This window comes from Leucoraja erinacea, chromosome 4 (genome assembly GCF_028641065.1).
Source record: "Leucoraja erinacea ecotype New England chromosome 4, Leri_hhj_1, whole genome shotgun sequence".
NCBI lineage: Eukaryota > Metazoa > Chordata > Chondrichthyes > Rajiformes > Rajidae > Leucoraja > Leucoraja erinaceus.
This window is the reverse complement of record NC_073380.1, coordinates 18,500,955-18,525,860: the sequence shown is the minus strand read 5'-3', so window position 1 is coordinate 18,525,860 and position 24,906 is coordinate 18,500,955. Positions and strand designations below refer to the sequence as shown.

Here is a 24,906-nt window from a genome sequence, read left to right as displayed (position 1 = left end):
CCGGAGAAAAGTGCTCTCACCCCAGGTGCCCCGCCGAAGCCGTCTCACCCTTCTGGCCCCACATAAAAAAACCCGACAGGAAAAACGCACGTAACACAGGCCTGCAAACAGTGAGGCCACGAGGACAGCTGCAGGCGAAGATATTGCCATACAGGACACGGAGGGGGGGGGACACACACACCGACACACACACCACACACACACACACACACACACACACACACACACACACACACACACACACACACACACACACACACACACACACACACACACACACACACACACACACACACACACACACACACACACACACACACACACACACACACACACACCCCCACACACACACCCCCCCCCCCCCCCCTACCTGTCCACCTAGATTTCTTCTTTGTTCACTCTTCCTATCCCCTCTGCCCTCCCACTTCCTTACCTGGATCCATCTTCCCATCATTACCGCTCCCCCATCCCCCAATCTACCTAGTTCCACTGCATACTGACAACCTTTCCTCTTCCCTCTCCTGATGGAGGGTCACAACTCAAAAAATGTCTTCACATACTTTGCCTCCACAGATGCTGTTTGAGACACTCGAGTTCTTCCACCGTTTTGTTCTTTACGTCTAATATCCTCTGTAAATTCCAATGCTGCTTACGACATTGGTTCTAACCATTTAATGTCAACTATTAACATATTTTTAAATATACAATGGCTTGCATGCCAATATTATGTAATCAGCTTAGAGGAGAAATATACAGATATAAAACTTTCTTTTTCACAAATAATAGCAGATCCACGCCACAGTGGAGTGGCATAGATTCTCAGCTTCAGCAGCTCCAGGGCACAGCAGAACTATTGCTCCTTCGAGAGTCTCCATGAAATAAAAGGGTAATATCAAAGTCCCCAACCCTCAGCTATCTATCTCTGCAGATGAGGTGTAGAGAGATCCTTTCACATCCTAACTCATTGACAGATTTAACTCACCCTAATCAAAACAACGTCAGTATTTGAATTTGTGCATTGTTGTTGCTATATCCATGATATATCACAGAAGCTCAGAAGAATGAAATGGGAGAACTTTACATATTTATTGTTACAATTTCCCAGCACAGAAAATCATATCTTCAGAATATTTGCCAATGATTGACATACTTTTAATTTAAATATATTTTTTATTTGAAAGTACTTCACAACCCTTCAGAACTAAAGAAATGTAGAAATAGCAATCAACTCAATGATAATACTTTACCTCCTATTCCTCCCAAACCAGCAGACTGCTACCAAATATAATGTTCCCCAGTATGTACTCATGAATTCTGTTTACATCTACCGTAAATGTTAAGCATAATTTTGTTTTATCATTATTAGAAGTTTCTTTCCTAATTACCCAACACATGTTAATTTTTGTTCAGAAAAAGTAACAGTTTCACCTCAATTCAATGGCATTTTTCCTCAAAATGAAGCTTTGGGCCAATGTTGATTGTGCAAGTACTGGCTACCTTTCAGAATGAGTCACAAGGAAGCCTCATCTGCTGACAACAAATTGTTTCTTTTCAGCTTGTGCACACTCGTTGATGAACTGTGGCAGCAAATTAAAAGTGCAGCATTAAAACTGGAGGAAGATACACATGTACAGCATGGATGAGAGAATGTCTGCAGCTTTATTTAGCAGAGTTATAGCTGTGTGAAATGTAATTGTTCAAAACAGCTGAAAATGTCGAGCTCTGGGAACACATTGATGAAGGGGGAAAAAAAATGCATAACACATTCAGAATTTTAACAAACGTATTAAATAAAATTTTAAACATTGAGTTTAAAAAATGGAACAGTAAACAGGAAATCAATACATACGAGTTCAATGTATTAACCAAATTCTGGGGCAACTTAAATTACAGTCATTTTGAGCATCCGAGCATGCTTGATTGGAGACTCTAATGAAATGCTCATATTTACAGGCACTACCAAGCATGTCAGTCAACCGGCACCATCTAAAAAAATAACCTTCCATTAACTTGAGGTTTAAAAAGGATTTATCAAGATGGAATTGCTAAACTGAAAATTAAATTCAATCACTTATAACATGAACCTGCATTAAAGAGGAGGAAAGGAGAACGAGGTGCATTGCAAATTTAGCCCAGCAATGTCTTTCACCCCTGCAAGGTTGCTTTTTTTCAGGAAGGAGAAAATCCCCCGGGTAAAGAAAATCAATACTGGTTAATAAAACATCAGGTGTGCAGACATAACTAGGTATGACTATTCCACTGCACAAGCCTGCTTGACTGCACCAGGTGCCATGACGATTAGTCATCTAGTACAGACTGATGCTTGTGAAAATATGATGTTTTAGAAAGGAAAGTGGCTGCTTGAGAGGGAAAAAAATTGTTTTGAATAGATACTGAACATTCAACTTGGAAAAAACCCAGATGCTTTAAGAATGCATAATCACCATTGCTTGATAAGAATCATGAGATGGACCAGCAATGCATACAATTTTTAATTATTCACCATTAGCATTCATTAGCTCTGTAATCTGCTTAACATGTTTTTGTTTCCTTAAATACATTATTGGATAAATTAAAATATTTTTAAGATTATAGACCTTTCTAAAAAAAAAAAAAACATTTTACAAAGAGAGTACCTTATCGTGCACGATCATACAACTTGCTGCATCTTTCTGCAGGATTTCTGTCACTCCATTCCCCAGTCTTTCATACTTAAGCTTCGGCTCCTCTTCGCTTTCTTCCTCCTGTGTTTAAATGAAATATTAAAAAAACAACAGCTAAATGAACTGATAATTTCCACGTTTTACTCTCTTAAAACAACAAAAACAATTACCTTGGAACTACTGTTATCCCAGGACAACCATGAATTATTGATTGTCTGCCAAGATTCCACCTACGGGAAATTAAAGTGGCAGACCAACTACTTATAATTTTTTGAGTCACCGAATGTGCCCTGTTTGATTACATGCAGGGATATTTTTGTTAACATGGCTACAAAAGTGACTCATACTACCCGCATAGTTTTCAGAAATCAGCTAAACCTAAAAGAATTTACTCACCAAAAACAACTAATCACATCATGACACTGCTCCTTAGTATAATATTTTTTCTGGATCGGAGTGATGGATGACTGTGCTAGGGAGGAGAATATTCTATTTTTCAAACAACTGACAATGCCAAGCTCTAAGATTGGAAACAAAAAAAGGCCAGGGGAGCTGTCTATTCCCACCACCCCCTCAGGTCATCATCTGAGGGGATGTGATGGCTTGAGGACTGAATCCCTAACCTAATGGCCGCTTATTTCAAGGGTTTTCAATAGCCAAAACAATGGCAAATGAAAAATCTAGTCTAAAATGTTAAATTAGTGCAAAACTGGAATATTTATTCTCCTTACAGTAACAAAGGCTAATTTGATATGATTCAAAAAAACTACACAGGATTATTACATTTTTAAGAGACAAGATAGGAAGAAATGCTTCCCACTAACAGGCAAGTCAGTGACCAGAAACTGACATAAGTCTGAAGCAGGTTCTCAACTCGAAATGTCACCCATTCCTTCTCTCCAGAGATGCTGCCTGTCCCGCTGAGCTACTCCAGCATTTTGTGTCCACCTTCGATTTAAACCAGCATCTGCAGTTCTTTCCTGCAGATTTACACTAACATGCAAAAGACCCAGCGGAAAAGTGAGGATTATTATATTTTATTGTGACACAGCAACTTACGATCCAGAATGCATACCATGAAATGGTCGTGGAGCCGATTCAATAGTAATTCTTTACAAGAGAGAAAATAATACAAATTTTATGAGAAAACAATCAGCAAAGCTATGTGAAAGTGCTACAAGAATGGGCCAAATTATGTCAGTAAGTCGAGAAGTGCAATTGGTTGACTTGTCTCCTGTAAAGAGGGTTCCGAGCTAATGAGATGCATGGTTTGACATCATATTTTTTGCACAACATTAATTGCACTAGACCAACTTCTTCCACGCAACACATTCTTCTTTTGTAACTATTTTAAATCCAAATGCTGGTAAATAATTAATAAATAACATAGTAGGGTGGGGGGAGGGGGGGGGGTGGGAAGAGAAATATGACAGAGATGCTCATTTCAGGAACTAAATCCAACCATTTGCAAACGGCTGCACACTCTCAGTTTTTAAATATGGTCCTCAAGGTTCCATTATGTGCACGTACCAATGCAGCCCAAAATTGTCCATGCATTGTCTTATGCCTGACTGCATGCATGCATGCCTGAGGAACCAATGCCAACACGATCAAACTCAAACTGGATTGGTTATAACTTGGGTGTTCCTTATTTGCCCAATGGAAAGTTCCGACCACACATCTACATTAATACGAATATCAATCACATGTATCTTTATTATACTTCCTGACCCAGTCTTCAGCTTTAGTTAGCATAGAGTTATGCAGACAGAAACAGGACCGTTGACCCAACTAATCCACGTTGGCCAAGTTGCTAAACCAAGCTGGTCCCACTTGTTTACACCTGGCCAATATCCCTCCAACCTTTTCTATCCATGTACCCTTCTAAATGTCTTTTAAATGTCAGAATGGTGCCCACCTCTACATCTTCCTCTGGCAGCTCATTCCATGGATGCACCACCCTCTATGGGGAATGTTGTCCCTCAGGTCCCTTTTAAATCCGTCTCTTACCCTAAACTCACCCCTCAGCCTCCTACCAGGGATAAAAGGTAAGGCTGATCCAGCCTCTCCTTGTAGCTCAAACACTTCAGACCAAGTAACATCCTCTTTTCTCAAACCCCCTTTCTAGTTTTATGAATTCCTTCCTATAGCAGGGTGACCAGAACTGTAAATAGAACTCCACATGTGGTCTTACCATCTTCTTGTAGGTAGCATGTTGCTCCAGTTAAGTTTCTTCCACCATTTATGACCAAGTTTAATGGGACTATGGAGCTTTGAGTTAGCTTGTCAGTGTAGGACGACGTAGCTTCTGCACACTGTTTAGCACACACAGTGAGTCGTGTAATACTTTCATTGGATTGTGACCCCATTTTTAGACATGTTGTTGCAACTGCTGCAGATTGTATGCACTCTTCATGCAGCCAGGCTAGAGGTGCTATCTTGATTACAAAGGTCAGGGATGAAGCTGGCCAGGATGTTACAGATTGTAGTTAAGTGCAATTCAGCAGCAGCCGACAGAGGTGCACAACACTTTGTGGGTGCCCAGTCTTGCGCTGCCACAGTCGTTCCAATCCTATCCAATTCAGCATGACCGTAGAGCCACACAATATAATGTACAAGTCTTTAGTGTGAAGAGTTTGACCGCAAAAGTACATAATAATAATAACATCTTTTATTGTCATTGCACATAAGCGCAATAAGATTTGGTATGCAGCTTCCATCTGATATCATAACTTAAATAACTAATAAAATTTAATTTAGATACCCCGAGAACATGGTTTGTAAAAAGAACATTACAACAGTAAAATAGTCAAAACAGTTCAAACAGACTAAAATGCAGATGTGTCCGTGCAACGTGACCATCCGAGGGAGACAGTCCATGGGGGGTGGGGGGCACTCAGCAGGGCCGGTTCAGAACCACTATAGCTCTGCGATGCGAGATCACTCACGCGATGATCACTCTTGTCATTCAGATACATCCGACACAGGTAGAACCAATGAGGACAAGGTAAAGTAGGTTTCTCCCGTGATCATTACCTTATCACAAATGAAGTATGATAACCACTCCTACTAAGATTTGGTCAGCACGGATGTTACCAAGTCAGTTTTATAGTGGCATTAAAAGTTCTCCACACGAGAACACAAGTACATTTTATGTCTTTACTACTTTCAGAACTTCGTCCAGATCTCAGTCTGAAGAAGGTTCTCGAGCCGAAAAGGCACATATTCCTTCTATCCAGAGATGCTGCCTGTCTCGCTGAGTTACTCCAGCATTTTGTGTCTATCTTTGGTGTAAACCAGCATCTGCAGTTCCTTCATATCCGCTTCTTCCAAGTGCTGTTTATTGTGGAGAATCATTGATTCATAAGCCAAGGAAGGAAAGTAGGTGACAATAACTGGAGGTTTCCTAGCCATGTTTAACCTGTTATGGTGTTGCAAGTTTTATCTTAGGACAAAAAATACATTATAGCCATGCAATCATCTCACTGTTTTATTGTGTCTTGTGGAGGCCTATGTCAGTAACAGAGAGAGTTAGGTTCATGTAAAGAGATATGGAAATCCTGAAGAAGGTGTGAGAGATTTCCAAGGATTTTCAAGAATTGAGAGGTTTTAGTTATCAGTAAAGACTAAACATGTGAGGGAATCCATCGAAAACATTGAGACATTTAATGAGGTGAACTTGGAGAAGATATTTTGTGCAACAGAATGAAAGTCAGGGTCAATACAAGGTAATCAAGAAATATTGGATACAAAATTCTTGATCCAGAGTAAATGTGGCAAATAGTTCAAGAGACTATAGATGCTGTAATCTGGAACACTTCCTTTCCCAATACCTCGCCAAACTATTTGTCCTTGGCTTTTTCCAATGGCAGGTCGAGGCCCATAAAGTAAAAAAGTAAAGTAGCCTTTATTGTCATTCAGACTTTTCAGTCTGAACAAAATTTCATGCCTTGCAGTCATACATAGAATAATGGGGCGCTGCACTGTGGGGCGCTAACACTGGCAAAACCTACACCTGTCTGTGTATTTCTGTCTTTTTTTATTAACACTTTAACTTTTTTATGATTTAACCGTTTCTCAGCCACAGTGCGGGGAGTCGACACCCGAGTCGCGTCCTCCCCCCCACTGTACCAGATGGATCGGAGCGGCAAACCGGGAACCGTCTGCTAAAGCGCTGGAGTCACCGTTGTACCTACTTCGCCGTTGGAGCCTTGTTCTCCAACATCTGCGTCTGAGGGGGCGCTATCCAGGATTGGAGTCCGGGGTTACGAGGGTCCCAGCAGTCTCCACCCGCGGCCTGCGGATTTGTAAGTGCGACTCGCGGCTCTGAATCCAAGCTCCACGAACGGGCCGTCTCCAGACTTTTAACAACACCCCGCGTGCGGTCCTGGAACTCGGGCCGCCCGTACGCAACTGCTGAGGGCACGGGGAGCCCTCCACGGGGAACAGTGGAGGAGAGACGGGTGCCTTCCCACACTGGAAACTTTGATTCTGCTGTGGGGGGATCTGGAAAACCCTATAGTGTGTTGCCTGTTGATTTTTATTGTATGGCTGTATGGTACATTTCACTGTGCTCCCATGTGACAATTAAATCTATCTTGTCTGATCTTGAAATCGTCCACTGGGCCCGCGTGAGTCCACCAGTCCTCCTCACTGTGATGGAAGACAAAAGTCTTAAAGTCCTTGTCGGCCTCTGCGTTGAGTCTCCGAACGACCCTGCCGGGTCATGAAGTCGCCGCGGCTGAATCCAAGCCCACGAACGGTCGTAAACGCCACGAAGCCCACCCTCCCCCAGCGGGCGAAGCTGTTGCCGCGGGATCTCCGGAAAACAGGTCGCCAACCTGGGACCTGCGTGCTCCCAACGTTGTCGTCCACTGGGTCCGCAGTGGCTCTGGGCTCTCCGATTCTCCGAAGTCACGATGTCGGTAATGCCACCACGGCCCCGAGTTTGGAAACCTGGCTCTGCCAGCTCGATGTCGGTCCATTAGACCGGCTCCGCCATTAGGCTCAGCGCAGACGGAGACGGGGATACGACAAAAAAAGGTCGCAACCCCCAAAGGAAGAGACCAAAAACATGTTTCTCCCACCCCCCACCCAAACACAACCAAAATAAACTAAAATAGACTGAAACAGGACCAAAAGTAAACAAAAAAAAAAGAGACAAACGGACTGCAGGCGCGCCGCAGCTGCAGGGCACGCCTCCACTTCATGGCAAACTGGGAGATCAACATCTCATATTCTGCCTGGTGCTCTGAATATAGCATTTTCCAATTTGAAGCAACCCCTAACTCCTGTGTTCCCACTCTCTTTCCACTAATGATACATCTTCAGTCTTTCCTTTGTCCTTTCCTGTAGCACTCCTCAAGCCATCCCTCCCCCAATCCCCCATGTGACCCCTCCTTCCCCTAGTTCTATTTATCTACCACCATTCATTTCACACAGCAAGTTCCCCCATGCATCAGGTTCTGACTACCCTTCACCTCTCCGCTTCTGGTTTTTAATAGCGCCTCCCTTTTTTTTTTAATCAGATTCCAGAAGTAGCCGTCCATGTGCCCCTACTACTCCCTTTCCAGTGCAGTCTCCAACTTAACCTTTCTTACCCTCCCCCCTCCGACTTATTCTATCTTTTTCTTCTCCTTGTCTGCTGCAACCTATCAACAGATGCGGCCTGATCCGCTGAGCTCCTCCAACACTTAGTTTATCATCGACTCAACTCTGTCTCACCACTCCCACACTCCTCTGCTTTTTATGCTGGCCATTTTCCCCTCTTCTTGCAGGGTCTTGATCTGAAATGTCTACAATTCTTTTTCTCCCGTAAAGGCTGCTCATCCCGCTGAGTTCCTCCAGCAGCTCCAACAGCAACAGCGGCACAGCGGTGCCTTCCAGCACTGGAGACCCGGGTTCGATCCAGACTACAGGTGCTGTCTGTACTGAGTTTATACGTTCTCCCCATGACCTGCGTGGGTTTTCTCCGAGATCTTCGGTTTCCTCCCACACTCCAAAGATGTACAGGTATGCAAGTTAATTGGCTTGGTAAATATAAAAATTGCCCCTTGTGTGTGTAAGATAGCGTTAATATATGGGGATCGCATGTCGGCATGGACCCGGTGAGCCGAAGGGCCTGTTTCCACACTGTACCTCTAGACTAAACTAGAGCACCTTGTTTGTTGTTGTAGGCAAATCGCTCACATGCATGAAAGGATATGTTAGATAAGTAAACACATTAAAGATCAAATAAGGATAAGCTGATATGGCAAGACAAAATGAGTTGTACCAAATAACTTGGAGGATAATGTTGGCGCAACTCAGTAAAAATAAACCGGGAATTTCCAAATTATAAATTTAAATTTGATCTATGTAAAATAAAAATAAAATTCTCAGCAAATTGCTGTTACAAAAACAGCAGATTCTACAATATCAGGGCTCTCCTACAATCACATGGATCATCAACATGTTCCTAGGCTCCCTCACACGGCAACCCCTCCACCACCATTTTAGTGTCCCCCTCGCCTACTCCTGCCACCTCTTCCTGGCCTCCCTACAAATTAAGGACTTCAGATTCATTTATTTCAACAGTAAATGAAAATAAACCTTCTCTATCACGTAATCTAACTTGCTTTCACTCTTCTCAGCTCTGATGGGAAGGGAGGTGGGGGGGGGGGGGTCATAGATTTGAAATGTTGATTAAATATTTTCTCACATATGCTACCCACCCTGCTGAGCTTTTCCATAATTTTCCGTTTTTCCTACATTTGTCTCTACAGCAGAGAGTATGGAACAAACCACTTGTATTCCTGGATTCAAGGAATAAACAAAGGGAAGTGAAATTAATAATAAAGATAAAATGATTTACACACGAGTTGATAGCACATTTAAAACATTTGGGGCAGCACAGTGACGCAGCAGTAGAATGACTGGTCTCGATCCTGACCACGGGTATTGTCTGTACTGAGTTTATACTTTGCCCCTCTGACCGTGTGGGTTTTTCTCTGGGAGCTCTGGTTATCCCACATTCCAAAGACATACAGGTTCATAGGTAAATTGGCTCCTGAGTTTGGGATAGAACTAGTGCGCAGGTGATCATTTGGTCGGTGTGGACTCAGTGGGCTGAAGGGCCTGGTTCAACACTGTATCTCTAAACTAAACTATTTCAAAAGAGTATTTACCTTATCCGGTTCCCCCCACCCCCAATACAAATATGCTGAATGACGTTCACAAATTAATCCTCTGCAATTCTGTCCACCTTGCCCATGTATCAACAGCAAATTTATGCTCATCCCATAATTTACACAGAACCTTACATGCAAGGCAACCATACATCATCTGCAAGCACACCAAGATTCAAGTTTCTGCCTTAAAATGGTGGTGAATAATAAGAACACCAAAAAATGATATCCAATAACGATGAAATCCATTATTACATGTGAACATAATAGCTTTCCAAAAATATGCAGAGACTTTGCACAAACCATTTTACAGTAAATTTTCTGACTACTTATAATGTCCTTATTTATCTAAAATATATTAATGATACTGGTTCCCATGCCTCAGACGCAGGTGTAGAAAAGCGTTGCCCTTTAAGAGTGAGCTGAAGAAACTATTCGGCTTGAATAAAAATAAAATCAATAATTTTGTTAAATTTTAATAATCCTCTAAATCAACAAATATAACCACTAATGTTCTGAGTTCAAATGACAGTTAGTTGTGTTTCTATGGAAACCTTGTGCAACCAGTAATAAGTTTTGACGTAGCAGAATGAAAACATGAACAGAGAGACATTCCGGCCATATACAAGAAGAAAAAAAAGGCATCTCGAGACGCCAGAAAAATAAATCGTGTGCTACTGAGGCAATGATTATTTTAATTTGTTCTATTTCATAAGATCAAACATTATTGAATTCTACTGGAGACACAAGCAACTGCAAATGCTGGAATCTGGAGCAAAAAAACTGCTAGTAGACTAGGCGTTTGGTTTACAGAGCATCTGCACTCAGATCGCAACAGCCATCTTTTGAGCATCCATTTCCATGTAATTTTAACTCTCCATTTCCATTTCATTTTAACTCCATTTCTCATTCTTTGCGACCTACCTGTCTATGGCCCTCTTCATGGAGAAGGTATGACACCTTGTGTTTAGCTTGGGTAACCTATTGTGTGTGTGTGTGTACACGTGTGTGTGTGTGTGTGTGTGTGTGTGTGTGTGTGTGTGTGTGTGTGTGTGTGTGTGTGTGTGTGTGTGTGTGTGTGTGTGTGTGTGTGTGTATGTGCGCACATGGTGCACACATCAAGCTTTCCGGTTTTGGGCGACTTGCTCCATGTAATCCCTCGTGTACCTTTCCCACTCCCACCACGCCAATCAGGAAGTCTCTCCCTTTGTTCACCTCCTCCATAAACTGCTCGCCTCCTCACTGTTTGGACTCGTTGCCTTTCCTTGCAATGGTTCAATCTGGCCCTCACCCCTCATCTGGTTCCACTTGCTGGCTTTCATCTCACTCCTTCCTCTCATTTCTACATACTGGCTATCCTCCCTCCACACAGCCTTGATCCAAAGAGTCATTTGCCCCCGCAGATGCAGCTTGACCTACTGAGCTCTTCTAACAGTTTTCTCAGCATTTTTTAGTACTGAATTCTACTAGCCTTGTGTTTAGTTTTTGCTTTAAAAAAAATAATCTAAATTTAGATCGTAATGTTGGAATGAAGAACTCAGCAATCTGGTTTGATAGCCTCAATTAAATTATAATTTGTGGCAGACCAAAATAGATTTTTCATTTGGTTACCAAATTAAACTAACCCACCTCTCCAGACTGTTTTGCAGAACAATAGTTGACATTAATCTCAGTGACAAGTCTACAGTAAAATCTGTTTATTGACTCTCATATGGTTAGACTTGTATTGTTTTTGTTGAGACAGAAGTTTGAAGGATTTCAAGGTTGGGATACAATCAATATTCTGGAGAGAAAGCAAAAATCCAAGAGTCCTATTTGTCCTATAGATTAATACCACTCCTTTGGAGAGCTTGTTAGAGGCTAGATATCAAGCACTTCGGTCATTGAGGTATAATATGCAGATGTGTACCCTCTGGCATGATGATCCCAAGTTTATTGTTCACTGAAGCATTTGAAAGGGCAGGTCTTTACTAAACAATCGTCTACCAACCTGCCCCGGCTGTGCAATAAAAGTCCATGACCAGACCCAGGTGCCGTGGATTACTTTCCATGTGTTGGGCAGTACTCCTCTTAGTGAATACATAGATAATGATAAGATTCACCACTGCCTCCCATGCACCTGCCTCCCATGGTGCTTTAGAGACACGGGAGGGGTGTTGTTAGTGGGCCAGGGGCGTTTTGTCGTTTAATTATCACGTGACCTCAGTTGGTCTGGAAAACGAATAATCCAGAAAGGCCTTGGAACCGAGGGTGCCGGAAAATCAGTGGTCAACCTACACCCTTATTAGTTTTGGGAATCCCCGGCATCTAATCATTTCAAATGGAGGAGGGGAAACTTGGGAAGGTCCCTTTGGCAGAGCATATGAAGATCGAGTAATTTAACAACAGGACACAGTCTGCAGGTTCTACGCTGACTTCTTCAGCCATCTTATAAGTAAACAGAACTGGTGTGGAAGTGCGCCGTCCTCAGCACAGGGGACCACTTGATGTGACAACCAAGTTATTGCCAAGAGCACAATTTCTTAATACAAACAAATACAATGCCAAGTTACATGATAAGTATGACAGATCATTATAAAACTGTAAATATGTTCTGAAACAGTTTCTAATAAGATGCATATGACAATTATCTATAATAATACATTTATTAATTAATAGGTGTGAACTCCTGCATATAGGCTAAACCAAGCACAGATTGGGCAATCGTTTCGCTGAACAACTTTGCTCAGTCTGCCTTGGCATACATAATCTCCCGGTTGCCAACCACTTTAACTTCCCTCCTCAATTCCATACTGACCTTTCTGTCCATTGGCAGAGAGAGAGGCCAAAAGCAAATTGGAGGAACAGTGCCTCATATTTTGCTTGGGCAAAATACAAGCCAGCGGTATGTTTATTGATGGTAGACAAAAATGCTGGAGAAACTCAGCAGGTGCAGCAGCATCTATGGAGCAAAAGAAATAGGCAACGTTTCGGGCCGAAAACCCTTCTTCAGACTGATGGGGGGTTGGGGGGGGGGAGAAGGAAGGAAAAAGGGTGGAGGAGGAGCCCGAGGGCGGGGGGATGGGAGGAGACAGCTCGAGGGTTAAGGAAGGGGAGGAGACATCAAGGGCTAGCAAAATTGGGAGAATTCAATGTTCATGCCAACCGGACGCAAGCAACCCAGGCGGAATATGAGGTGATGTTCCTCCAGTTTCCGGTGTTGCTCACTCTGGCAATGGAGGAGACCCAGGACAGAGAGGTCGGATTGGGAATGGAAGGGGGAGTTGAAGTGCTGAGCCACCGGGAGTTCAGGTAGGTTATTGCCGACTGAGCGGAGGTGTTCGGCGAAACGATCGCCCAACCTCCTCTTAGTCTCACCGATGTAAATCAGCTGACATCTAGAGCAGCGGATGCAGTAGATGAGGTTGGAGGAGATACAGGTGAACCTTTGTCGCACCTGGAACGACTGCTTGGGTCCTTGAATGGAGTCGAGGGGGGAGGTGAAGAGACAGGTGTTGCATTTCTTGCGATTGCAATGGAAAGTGCCCGGGGAGGGGGTGGTACGGGAGGGAAGGGAAGAATTGTCAAGGGAGTTGCGGAGGTAGCGGTCTTTGCGGAAGGCAGACATAGGGGGAGATGGGAAGATGTGGCGAGTGGTGGGGTCACGTTGGAGGTGGCGGAAATGGCGGAGGATTATTTGTTGTATTTGCCGGCTGGTGGGGTGAAAGGTGAGGACTAGGGGGACTCTGCCCTTGTTGCGAGTGCGGGGATGGGGAGAGAGAGTAGTGTTGCGGGGTATGGATGAGACCCTGGTGCAAGCCTCATCTATGGTGGTGGAGGGGAATCCCCGTTCCCTGAAGAACAAGGACATTTCCGAGCCCTGGTGTGGAACGTCTCATCCTGGGAGCAGATGCGGCGTATGCGGAGGAATTGGGAGTAGGGGATGGAGTCTTTACAGGGGGCAGGGTGGGAAGACGTGTAGTCCAGATAGCCATATGAGTCAGTTGGTTTGTAGTGTTTGTCGGACAGAAGTCTGTCCCCTGCGATGTAGATGGTGAGGTCAAGGAATGGTAGGGAAGTGTCGGAAATGGTCCAGGTGTATTGGAGTGCTGGATGGAAGTTGGTGGTGAAGTGGATGAAGTCAGTCAGTTGTGTGTGGGTGCAGGAGGTGGCCCCAAAGCAGTCGTCAATGTAACGGAGGTAGAGGTCGGGGATGGGGCCCTGGTACGTATTGTACAAGGATTGTTCAACGTACCCGACAAAGAGGCAGGCGTAGCTGGGGCCCATGCGTGTGCCCATAGCTACGCCTTGTGTTTGGAGGAAACACAATCTCCACATACCTTGACTCCATACTATCCCCCTTGGTCAAATCTCTTCCCACCTATGTTCTAGACACCTCAGACACTCTCCACCGCCTCCGCTCATTCCACTCTCTAGGCTCTCACCTTCACCATGGATGTCCAGTCACTCTACACCTCCATCCCCCACCAGGATGGCCTGAAAGCCCTCCGGTTCTTCCTCAACCAGAGGAGCAACCTATACCCAGCCACTGACACCCTCCTCCGCCTAGCGGAGTTGGTCCTCACCCTCAACAACTTTACGTTTGACTCCTCCCACCTCCTCAAGGTATGTTTATTGATTCCTTGCATCCCCTCCCTCTCCCATCCTAGTCCTCATACTGGTTTCACTGTCGTCCTGTTGAGTTTCACTGTCTGTGTAACTTGTTATGAGCAAGCCCACAGCCAACAATGGACCATTGTGGGTTCCACTTTTCCCTGAGCATCATTACTTTTGGCATGGCTCTCATTCATTTGTTCTATATCTCTCTCTATATATCACCATCTATATCTTGTGTTTTCATTTCCCCTGACTCTCAGTCTGAAGAGGGGTCTCAACCAGAAACGGCACCTATTCATTTTCACCAGAGATGCGGCTTGACCAATGAGTTACTCCAGCATTTTGTGTCTATCATCGGTTTAAAGCAGCATCTGCAGTTTCTTCCTACACATAATAAATTTGATTTGCCTCAACCAAGGAACAACTGCAATGGCAAGGTGCAATACAATTGGTCTCCTGAGGTAATGCAGCTCCAGTAGGTACTGAAAGAATTCAACTTGCATTAAATTACGTGTAGCTCTTATTTAGCTGCTTGAAGTTCGAAGGTTGCAGATTCAAAATGCAAATCTTGATTATGCGCCCTTAGAGTTTTCCTCCCTCCAAGTCAACCTTAACTCCCAGAAAATTCTAGATCTCTGTGTCACTCAAAGCAGTATTGAAGATTTTCATCATCAGAGGTTGAATCCCTATTATCCATTTGTCTACACATTGAATAATACACCAGAGGACCAGGCGGCATTTAATGTATTGTATTAAATAGTCACAGCATGCAAACGGGTCTCAACTCAACTGATATATATCAATATTTATATTACATGCAAGCCCGCTACAAATATTTTTCATCACACCCTATTATTTCTTCCTCTCATATTAGCAAGGTCTATATTTTAACACTCTTTGGGTAAGGAGGGTTCTTTTAATTTCTCCCTAGATTTGGAGTGCTATATTTAACTTGTGGTTCCGAGTTTTGGATTCCACTAGGAATGGAAACAAATTTTCTGCCATAATGGTTTAATAATTGTGGGATTAACAAAGCATTTCTGGTGTCAGATTATTTACTCATTCCCCAACCCCCACATTTTATCCATAGCCTCCACACCAGTGCTTTGAGCTAGGAGTGCCACTTTCAGGTCAGAGTATAAGATTGTTGTAGGCATCAGCCTGCTAATGATGTGCTACAAGAGAACTTGCTTTCACGTTAAATTACATCAAATAGTGTCCAATCTTCAAAATCAGAAACTGCTAGGTCCAAGACGCTCCATCAGAACCTTCTTTCCCAATTCTGCCAAAGGGACTCAGACCAAAACTTATATTGTATTTCTTTTGACAAATGTGCCCAACTTGCTGTGTGTTTCCAGATTTCCTGTGTTTATTTCAGATATCCAGCATCTGCAGAATTTTAATTCAATGCAGAGCATTAGTTGGTTTCACTCGCTCAAAACGAAACTGTGCGGTTGAAGCCCATGACAAAACCAAAACAAATCTGAAAAAGGCTACGGTGCTATTCATCATCAGTAAAGAAAGGAGTGATCACTCACTGAGCTATCTGTGACCATACCTACTGCAAGTAGAGTTGAGGGCACTCACAGGGCTATGCCTGTCTTTTTGTGTAATACATGGAATAGTTTCAGTTCACATCACACAGGTATTTTATCTGGTGAGACGCAGGAGGAGCCGGCCACGGAATCACCCCATAGAACCCGAAGCCTCCAAGTGGCGCAACTAGTCCCTCGGAACAGTTCTCCGGAGAAGGTTCGAGTAAAATGGCCTCAGGCCTGCAAGACGGCAGTCTGGCATCAGTTCGACAAGGTGCTAGAAGCAACTGCGAAGGGAGACGTGGACCGAAGGCTGCAAACGATGACGACAATCATCATCAGCCTAGCAGTGGAACTTTGAAGCAGAGGCCACCAAAGAGCAACGTCCCCCCTTGGCTGAGCTGCGAACCATCCTGAGGAAGAAGCTGATGACCCTCCGTAAAGCTGAGTGGCAACGAAGACGCCGGAAGGAAAGAGCCGGGAAGCGAGCATTCTTCATAGCCAACCCCTTCGGCTTCACCAAACAACTGCTAGGGCAGAAGCGCAGTGGGAGTTTGGTTTGCTCTAAGGAGGAGATCGACCGGCACATCCAGACGACCTACAGTAACCCCGTCAGGCAGCAGGAGCTGGGCCAGTGCAACATCCTGATAAAACCACCTCCACCCATCAAGGAGTTTGATAGTAGAGAGCCACTCCTGAAAGAGGTCCAGGACGTTGCGAAGAGAGCAAGATCCAGTTCAGCCCCTGGCCCGAGCAGTCCCCTACAGGGTCTACAAGAACTACCCCTTGCTACTGAAACGGCTGTGGAAGATCCTGAAAGTCATCTGGAGGAGAGGGAAAGTGGCGCAGCAGTGGCGATTCGCTGAAGGAGTCTGGATCCCAAAGGAAGAAGATTCCAAGAAGATCGATCAGTTCAGGATCATCTCCTTGCTAAGCGTTGAAGGCAAGATCTTCTTCAGCATAGTGGCAAGGCGGCTGACTAAGTTCCTCTCCAACAATGGCTACATCGACAGCTCAGTGCAAAAGGGAGGCTTGTCTGCAGTACCGGGGTGTCTAGAGGACACGGGAGTGGTGACCCAACTCATCAGAGAAGCCAGGGAGAACAAGGGAAACCTGACAGTGCTCTGGCTTGACTTGGCCAACGCCTACGGCTCCATCCTGCACAAGCTGATCCAGACAGTCAGGCCAAGCATCATGTTAAACCCGACAGTGTTTTTTGGGGTTTTTTCAGTATTTTGGGGGGGGAGCGCCTACGGTAAGGGGGGAAACTATCCAGTCGCTTCAAGCTGATCCTATTATCCGAGTCCCCTCGTGGCCTACCCCCTGGATTGGCCTACGAGCCGGATGGCGCGACCTTTCCTGCCTGGACCGGATCAGAGCTTCAGCGGCAGTGGGGCACTGGAAAGATCACGGAGTGGGCGAGGTCTTCCTTGGAGCTCCGGAGTGTTGGGCCGCTTCTCCAACATCGCGGAGCTGTGGGTGCGGAGCTCCCAACGCGGGCTGCGCTGACTTTAACATCGCGGAGTCCTGGGACCCTTTGCCAGGGGGTCACCAGCGCAAATCTTCGCCCAGCGCGGCCTGTTGACATCGGGAGCCGCGGACTCTGGTGGAAGTGGCCGACGAGAGGTTCCTGGCGAGAGGGCCTGAACATCGAGCCGCCCGTAGCGGTGACTGCGGGGTGCTCGGGAGACCCCGACCACGGATGAACATTGGGGAACATCGGCAAGGAGGTTGACTGGAGTTTGGTTCCTTCCCTCACAGTGGGGAACTTTGGTGCCGCTGTGAGGATGTTCGTGTTGTGGACCACTGTGTTCTGTGTTTTTATTTTACCTTTTTGTATGACTAAGGGAAAAATGATTTTGTTGTATCTTCATTGAAGACAATGACAATAAATTAAATTAAATCAAATCAAATCAAGAGAGATTGGAGAGGAAAGTCAGCAGCTTTCTCAGGAGGTGGCTGGTACTGCCCAGGTGTTTTAGCAGCATTGCCCTTTACGGAAATAACACCAAGCTCCAGCTGCCCTTGAAGTCCCTGGAGGAGGAATTTAAGGTGACTCGGGCCAGAGAGGTGATGCTGTACAGGGACTCCAGCGACCCCAAGGTGGCTCAGGCAGGGGTGGTGGTGAAAACTGGGAGGAAGTGAAGAGCCGGCGAAGCCTGCTGCAAGCAGAGTCTCGGATACGCCACAGAGTCCTGGTGGGAACAGTGATTCGGGAGAGAGCAGGCCTGGGAATCTTCCCATCTCCCCAGTTCGACAAGGCCACGGGGAAGGAGGGGAACAGGCAGGTCCAGGAGGAAGTGAGGGCAGTGGTGGAGGAGGAGAGGTCTACCAGAGTGGTTGGCTTGAGGCAGCACGGGGCTTGGACAAGTTGGGAAAAGGCCATGGACTGAGCTCTGGCAAGCTGAACCAAACCACATTGCATCAAGTTCCTGGTCCAGGCAGTGTATGATGTCCTGCCCAGCCCATCGAAACTTTTCATCTGGGGCAAAGCAGAATCTCCAGATTGCCTGCAATGCTCAGGCAAGGGGACGTTGGAAAACATCCTGAGCTGTTGCCCGAAGGCTCTTGGGCAGGGCCGGTACACATGGCGTCACGACCAGGTTCTTAAACCCATTGCAGAAGCCATCAGCATGGGAATCAGCAGCTTCAGACGTGCACACCCCACCACCCAGATGATCACGTTTGTGAAGGCCGGAGTGCAGCTGCCAAATACCACAGCAGCCAGGAATCCGTCAGGAATCCTGGCGACTGCGCAGGACTGGCAGCTTTCTGGAGACCTGGTGAAACAACTGAAGTTCCCACAGCACATTGTCATGACCATCCTGAGGCCAGATATCCTCCTGGTCTCAGAGGCGACCAAAAACATTGTCTTGTTGGAACTGACAGTGCCATGGGAGGACCGTCTGGAGGAGGCCCACGAGAGGAAGATGACCAAATATGAAGAGCTGGTCATAGACTGCTGTAAGCAGGGCTGGAAGGCAAGGTGTATGCCCATCGAGGTTGGCTGCAGAGGTTTTTCAGGGCAACAAAGCCTTGAGTGCACTGGGCATCAACGGAATGGCGAGGAGAAGGGCCATCAAGAACACCAGGGTGAGGGTGTCTGATGTTGAAAGACCTGAAACACCCAATGTGTTCAAGAGCATCAATAGATGTATTTTTAGCAATACTCTGTTCCACTGCTTTAATGCTGTTTTGCTCATTGACTGCACAGGTGCTGCTTCCAGCATTCAGATACAAAACTCAAAAGGTTCATACCTTTTACTGCCTTTTCCACCCTACCCCCACCTTCATATGGTAAATCTTCAACTCTTCCTTTTCCTTTCTGGATGTCTTCATCTCAGGGGGTAGGCAAGCGACAAACATCCATTGCAAGCTCCCAGACTCCCACATCTAACTGGACTAACCTCTCCCGTACCCTGTCACATATTAGGGCTCCTGTCCATTCTCCAAAGCTTTTTCTTCATCGCATTTACTCCAAGACAGGTGTCTCAATAATGTTTTCTATCTTTCTTAATCATGGCTACCCATGTACCATTTCATGATTACATATCATCTATAACCCACACCTTTGCTCTCATGGCTTCCCCACTTGGACAAAATAAAAACAGGGCTCCCCGAATCCTTACCTTTCACCCTCTCAGTGGATCATTCTCCACAATTTCCAGCAGCACTAGCAAAAATCTACCAGCAGATGTGTATTCCCCTCTCATCTAGTTTCAACAGTTCAATGACATTGCTTCCTGGTCTGCCCTTCCCAACCCATCAACTACTCTTTCTAATAACACCCCCATACAATAGAAACATGTCCTTTCACTTCTTCCCTTCCCACCACCCACAGACCCAAATAGCTTTTTCATGTGAAGTAATGACTTGCACTTCTTACAATCCAATATAGTGCATTTGGTGTTCACAATGAGGTCTCCTCGACTTTGGAAACGCCCAACACAAATGTGATGATTGCACAGTAGAGTAACCCAACCAAGTCACAGGAATGATCCAGTGCTCCCAATCAACCCCAACACTCCTCTCACTGCAATGCCGTATGAGCATGCGTGAAAATATTCCAAGATTCCTGAACCATGTGCCTGATAATTCTTCCCAGTCTTCACCCCCACACCATTCTCTCTCAGAAACTCCCTCCATTCCTCTATTGTCCCTTCAACTGTAACTCTTTCACTAATCCCGCCTCACTCTGACAATCAGACCAAATCAATGCCCCGACCAGCCCACTCCTTAGACCTCTCCAAATGTCCACCACACAATCTTCATAAGAGATAGGAGCAGAATTGGGCCATCGGTCCATCAAGGCTACTCCGCCATTCAAACATGGCTAATCGATCTCTCCCTCTTAACCCCATTCTCCTGCCTTCTCCCCGTAAACACTGACATCTGTACTAATCAAGAATCTATCTATCCCTGCCTTATAAATATCCATTCTAACTTCACTCTATAGCAATGTTACAAAATTTTGAGATTTTAAAAATCAAGTCTGCAATTTATCCCATCAGATAAAGCATAACAATAAGTTTAATTTGACACCACATTCACTTTCATATCTCAAGTATTAAAAAAGTTATGGCCATTTTCATACTCGGAAATTAGCATCTTGTTCCCTATTGATTTTCAATGGACATTACAAAAAAGCTGTGATCTTGGATAGTCAAAAGCCCATTTCTTAAGGAAAGATTAACATTTTTAAATAGCCTAAGTGTCCAAAGATTATTCACAAATAATTCACAATATAACATGATTTTTATATCTAATTTACATTAATTTATAGGCCAAATGGAAGGAATTTAGTGTTCAATTGCTGTAAATAAATGCCCATTTAAATCGGCTTTCTAGTGGGTTCATGTGGAACGCGCTGGTTTAGAACGTTGACATCGCGCTGGATTAGTGCCCTCAAATGCCGAGAAAAATACTGCGGGATATAAAAAGCCCAAAATGAACTACTCGCTATAGATAACTTGATATTCAGGGTTATATATATGCCCCATTTAATGTAAAAATAAGGTACATACCTTTAATTGTTTGCTCTATAAAACCCTGGGGCTGCGAGAGGTTGCGGAATGAGACAGTAATTTTAAAACTATTATATCTATATTATCGAGGCCTATAAAACTAATAATAGCTTTTGCGACCGGGTCTTGCAGCGATTCTCCGTTAATGATTTACTAGGCTGAACATCTGCGATTGGAACAGCCTAGTAAAAATCGCGTTTTAAACCCGCCCCCTCCAAACAGCGCCAAAATCACACACAAGGGGTGAGGCAGATGCTCAGCCACGATTCAGGTAGGTTTTGTAACATACCTACACTCTAGCTTTAATCTTGCACATACCCATAACCCTTTAATTCTAATCCACTCCATCAATCCTCATCCCAACACATTTATTTCACAATTGCCAGTGTGCACGAGCACAGGAAGAGGCAACGCACTGCAATCCTCGAGTGTGGCAGAACACTTGAGCTTTCCCGCAGCAGTTCAAACCAAAAATAGTCACAGGCTAACTATTTCTATGGCAACATAAAAATTAAAAGTATTTGCAAAGCTCCAGTAAAGTTTAATCTAGCTGGTCTAATCTAATCAAGATGTAAAACGAGGTGAACAAACCTATCCCCTCGTAATGACATCCGGTGCTTTTCTACTATATTAAAAAAATGCATTATTAATCCGTCACTACTTTTAGTGTTTGTGAATTATTAAACAAAGACCCCAAGACCCCCACCTCCTCCACTCGAGTATGACACATATTTTTCGAGCAGTATATGGCCTCTTCCTGCCTTACCAATTACGTGCCCACCTATGTGTTTTTTAATGCATTCAGGTATTTGGCACTACATCCCAAATACTCTGTCATCCGTAAAGATTGAAATTATGGTTTTGATTTCATATCCCAAATTGCTTGATAATATGTTGAACCTCGTACCGATATCGACATGTGGAATACCAACTGAAAAGAACATCTAGTCCTCTTTAACCTAGTCCTCTCCTCTGTTTGGGTTTATAACCAACTTGCTATCTATTCTACAACTTGCCCCTGACACCACATTTTCTGATCTTAGTCATATTGTACAATGTTTTTAAGATTTCATATATATTACGGCTGTAACATTCCCTTTATCCTCCCTGTGATTTCTTTAAGAAATTCAATAAATTTGACGGAACCTTCCCCTTTTTGAAAATCAATGCTGATCATTTTATTTTTAGTTTTTAAATGTTTTTCTATTACATCATGAGAAAGGATTATCTTTCCAACCATTGACATTAAGCTGACGTCCATAGCTGCCAGGATTTGTTCTAGCATTCTTTTTAAATACAAGAATCCCATTAGCTGCCCACCAGTCCTCTTGCACTGTCTTTTTCCAATGAATTTTTATGTAATGCCTCTGCCATCACTTCTACGCCTCCTTTCAATAAGCATAGATGCAATCTATCCAGATCAGGGATTATATTATTTTAAGATTAGTTTATCAGATATCACATTCCTCATATTAACCGAAACACAGCGGCAAAGGAATTATTCAATCTTTCTTCATCTTTGCCAGTATCATCAGTGAATTTGCATGTTCTTTATAAATGCGTCCATATTACCTTCATTGTACTCTAACATCCATCCACTCATGTTTGCATTAATCTGTGGACTGTCATAGTCTTCATGAATTTGCATAATTTTCAATTTTATTTTCCCTAATCCCATTCTCAACTCCCTAAAATCATACATTTTCCTCTTTTACTGGCATGTTCCCTACTTAGGTATTCTCAATTTTAACAAAGTATATTCCGCAATGGTCGCTTTTGTCGTGCTGTTCCTCTACACTTACTTCTCTTCATATTAGTTCATCTCCCATTATTAGGTCCTGTAGTATTACTCATGTTGGACTTTCAAAACACACGATTAGAAAGTAATTTGCACATAATATAAAAATTCAGTTCACTACTTTTATGTTCCCTCATCTTGTCAGGTCATTTGGGGTATTTGAATCTCCTGTTATTACTTCATGATCGTTATTCATTTAACATATTCTTTCTCCATTTTGGGTTATTTTGCATCTATAAAATCCTTTTTCTAAATACATTCCAGTCTACAAGTCTGAAGAAGGGTTTTGGCCCGAAACATTGCCCATTTCCTTCACTCCATAGATGCTGCTTCACCCGCTGAGTTTCTCCAGCATTTTTGTGTACCTACAATGGTTAGGATACCTTTGTAATTTGCAATGAGACCACAATGCTAGGTGCATCAAGAGTGGGCTTTCGTTTACAAACCGTAAGGGTACCACTCAACATCCCAATAATTAATGAATTAGTTATTCATCAACTACCATACACTCTCTTGCCTACACCCACATTAATTAATGTCTCAAAATTATCGATCACTAATGTGCAATGGAGATGTGTGCAGCGATTTATCAAACACAAGTTAAATGCTGATTTATAAAAACACCCAAGGTTTCCTGGAATTGAACACAATGCTCCTGAGCAGTTTGCATTTACTGCCACTGGCATTTCCTAGGGTTTCAGAAATTCCACGAAGATAACAGTGGGGGTTGTAGGGTAGGGGAAGATGATAAGCTGGGCAGAGTTCGGATCAGGTGGGTGACAGAATTGGCTGCGTTTGAAAGTGAACAGGACAATGGCAATTGCAGCTCGGGCAACAGAAACGGGCTAAAGGTGACCACAGACTGCATTTGAGCATTAGATACCTGATCTAAAGGTTATCAAGCCAAGAGATGTTATATCTTGAGCAGCTGAGATAGAGAACAGGTTACCCTTTATACAGGAAATGTTTTGAACAATTCTTTGAAATCATATGTTCCGTTCATGATGATATATACATATAATTTATCAAAGAATTATATAATTATTTGATTTCCTCCCAAGCTCTAAAGACGTACAGGTTTGTAGGTTAATTGGCTTCGGCAAAGATTGTAAATTGTCCCTAGTGTTAAGGGCCTGTCCCACTTAGCTGTCTTTCGCGCGCCATTTATGCGACCTGCTAGCATGTGGGTAGCATGTGGATAGCACGGGGACGGGCGCATGGAGTGGTGTGGAGGCATGTGGAGTGGCGTGGAGGAGTGTGGACTTCATCTTGAACGAAATCTTCACGCGCCACCGGCCTGTCGCGTAACTGACGGCCAAAGTGGGACAGGCCAAAAGTGAGACAGGCGCAACGTCTCACCTCCAACAGCAGCAGAAACAGGCAAACGATCGTCAAACTCAGCCTGGGGCTCACGGCCGTTGCGGATCAGGATCCGCCCCCACTTCTACTCCCAGAGCGGGGCCAAGAAGATTGAAGATAGACACAAAATGCAGGAATAACTCAGCCGACCAGCAGCATCTCTGGAGAGAAGGAATGGATGACGTTTCGGGTCAAGACCCTTCTTTCAGACTGAAGAAGGGTCTCGACCCGAAACATCATCCATTCCTTCTCTCCAGAGATGCTGCCAGTCCCGCTGAGTTACTCCTGCGTTTTATGTCCATCTTCAAATGACGTCACTCGCTCCAGATGGCTGAGCGGGCGCATGGTGACGCTCGCGACTCTCGCGCGACTGTCACTACCGGCCTGTGGCGCAAGTGACGGCCCAAGTGGGACAAGCCCTTTAGAGCACAGGGATCGCGGGTTGGCACGGACTCGGTGGGTCGAATGCCCTTTTTCCATGCTGTATCTCTAAACTAAACATAGCTTGCACATGATTCAATGCCCTTTTCTAATTTTCTCCTGGCATCTCAATCATCTTTTTTTTTACTACTATAAATCTTATTCATCCATTCCAGGTGAAAAATGACTGGAGAACGTCAGAATGTAGAAAGAAGCTGGAATTTGGAAGTCAAGCTCCAATGTCAAGAATGGAGTTTTTACTACTTTATGCGTAATTGACCTAAATCTCCGAGTAATACTAGCAGCTTCATTTCCCTTTCATCCTTCTACTGCCATAAGTAACAA

General features: G+C 44.3%; 1 protein-coding gene across 3 annotated transcripts in view; it reads right to left on the bottom strand.

Annotated features, from left to right (window-relative positions):
• vps41 (VPS41 subunit of HOPS complex) overlaps window positions 1-24,906 on the bottom strand; it is a 179,654-nt gene that overhangs the window by 138,887 nt on the left and 15,861 nt on the right. For 2 of the 3 annotated variants that reach the window (XM_055633832.1, XM_055633833.1), the window contains exon 3: window positions 2,637-2,744. In XM_055633832.1, coding sequence (XP_055489807.1) covers window positions 2,637-2,744 — 108 coding nt within the window. Of the gene's footprint in view, window positions 1-2,636; window positions 2,745-9,376; window positions 9,458-24,906 lie in introns of all 3 variants that reach the window. The other variant, XM_055633834.1, reaches the window with a different exon arrangement.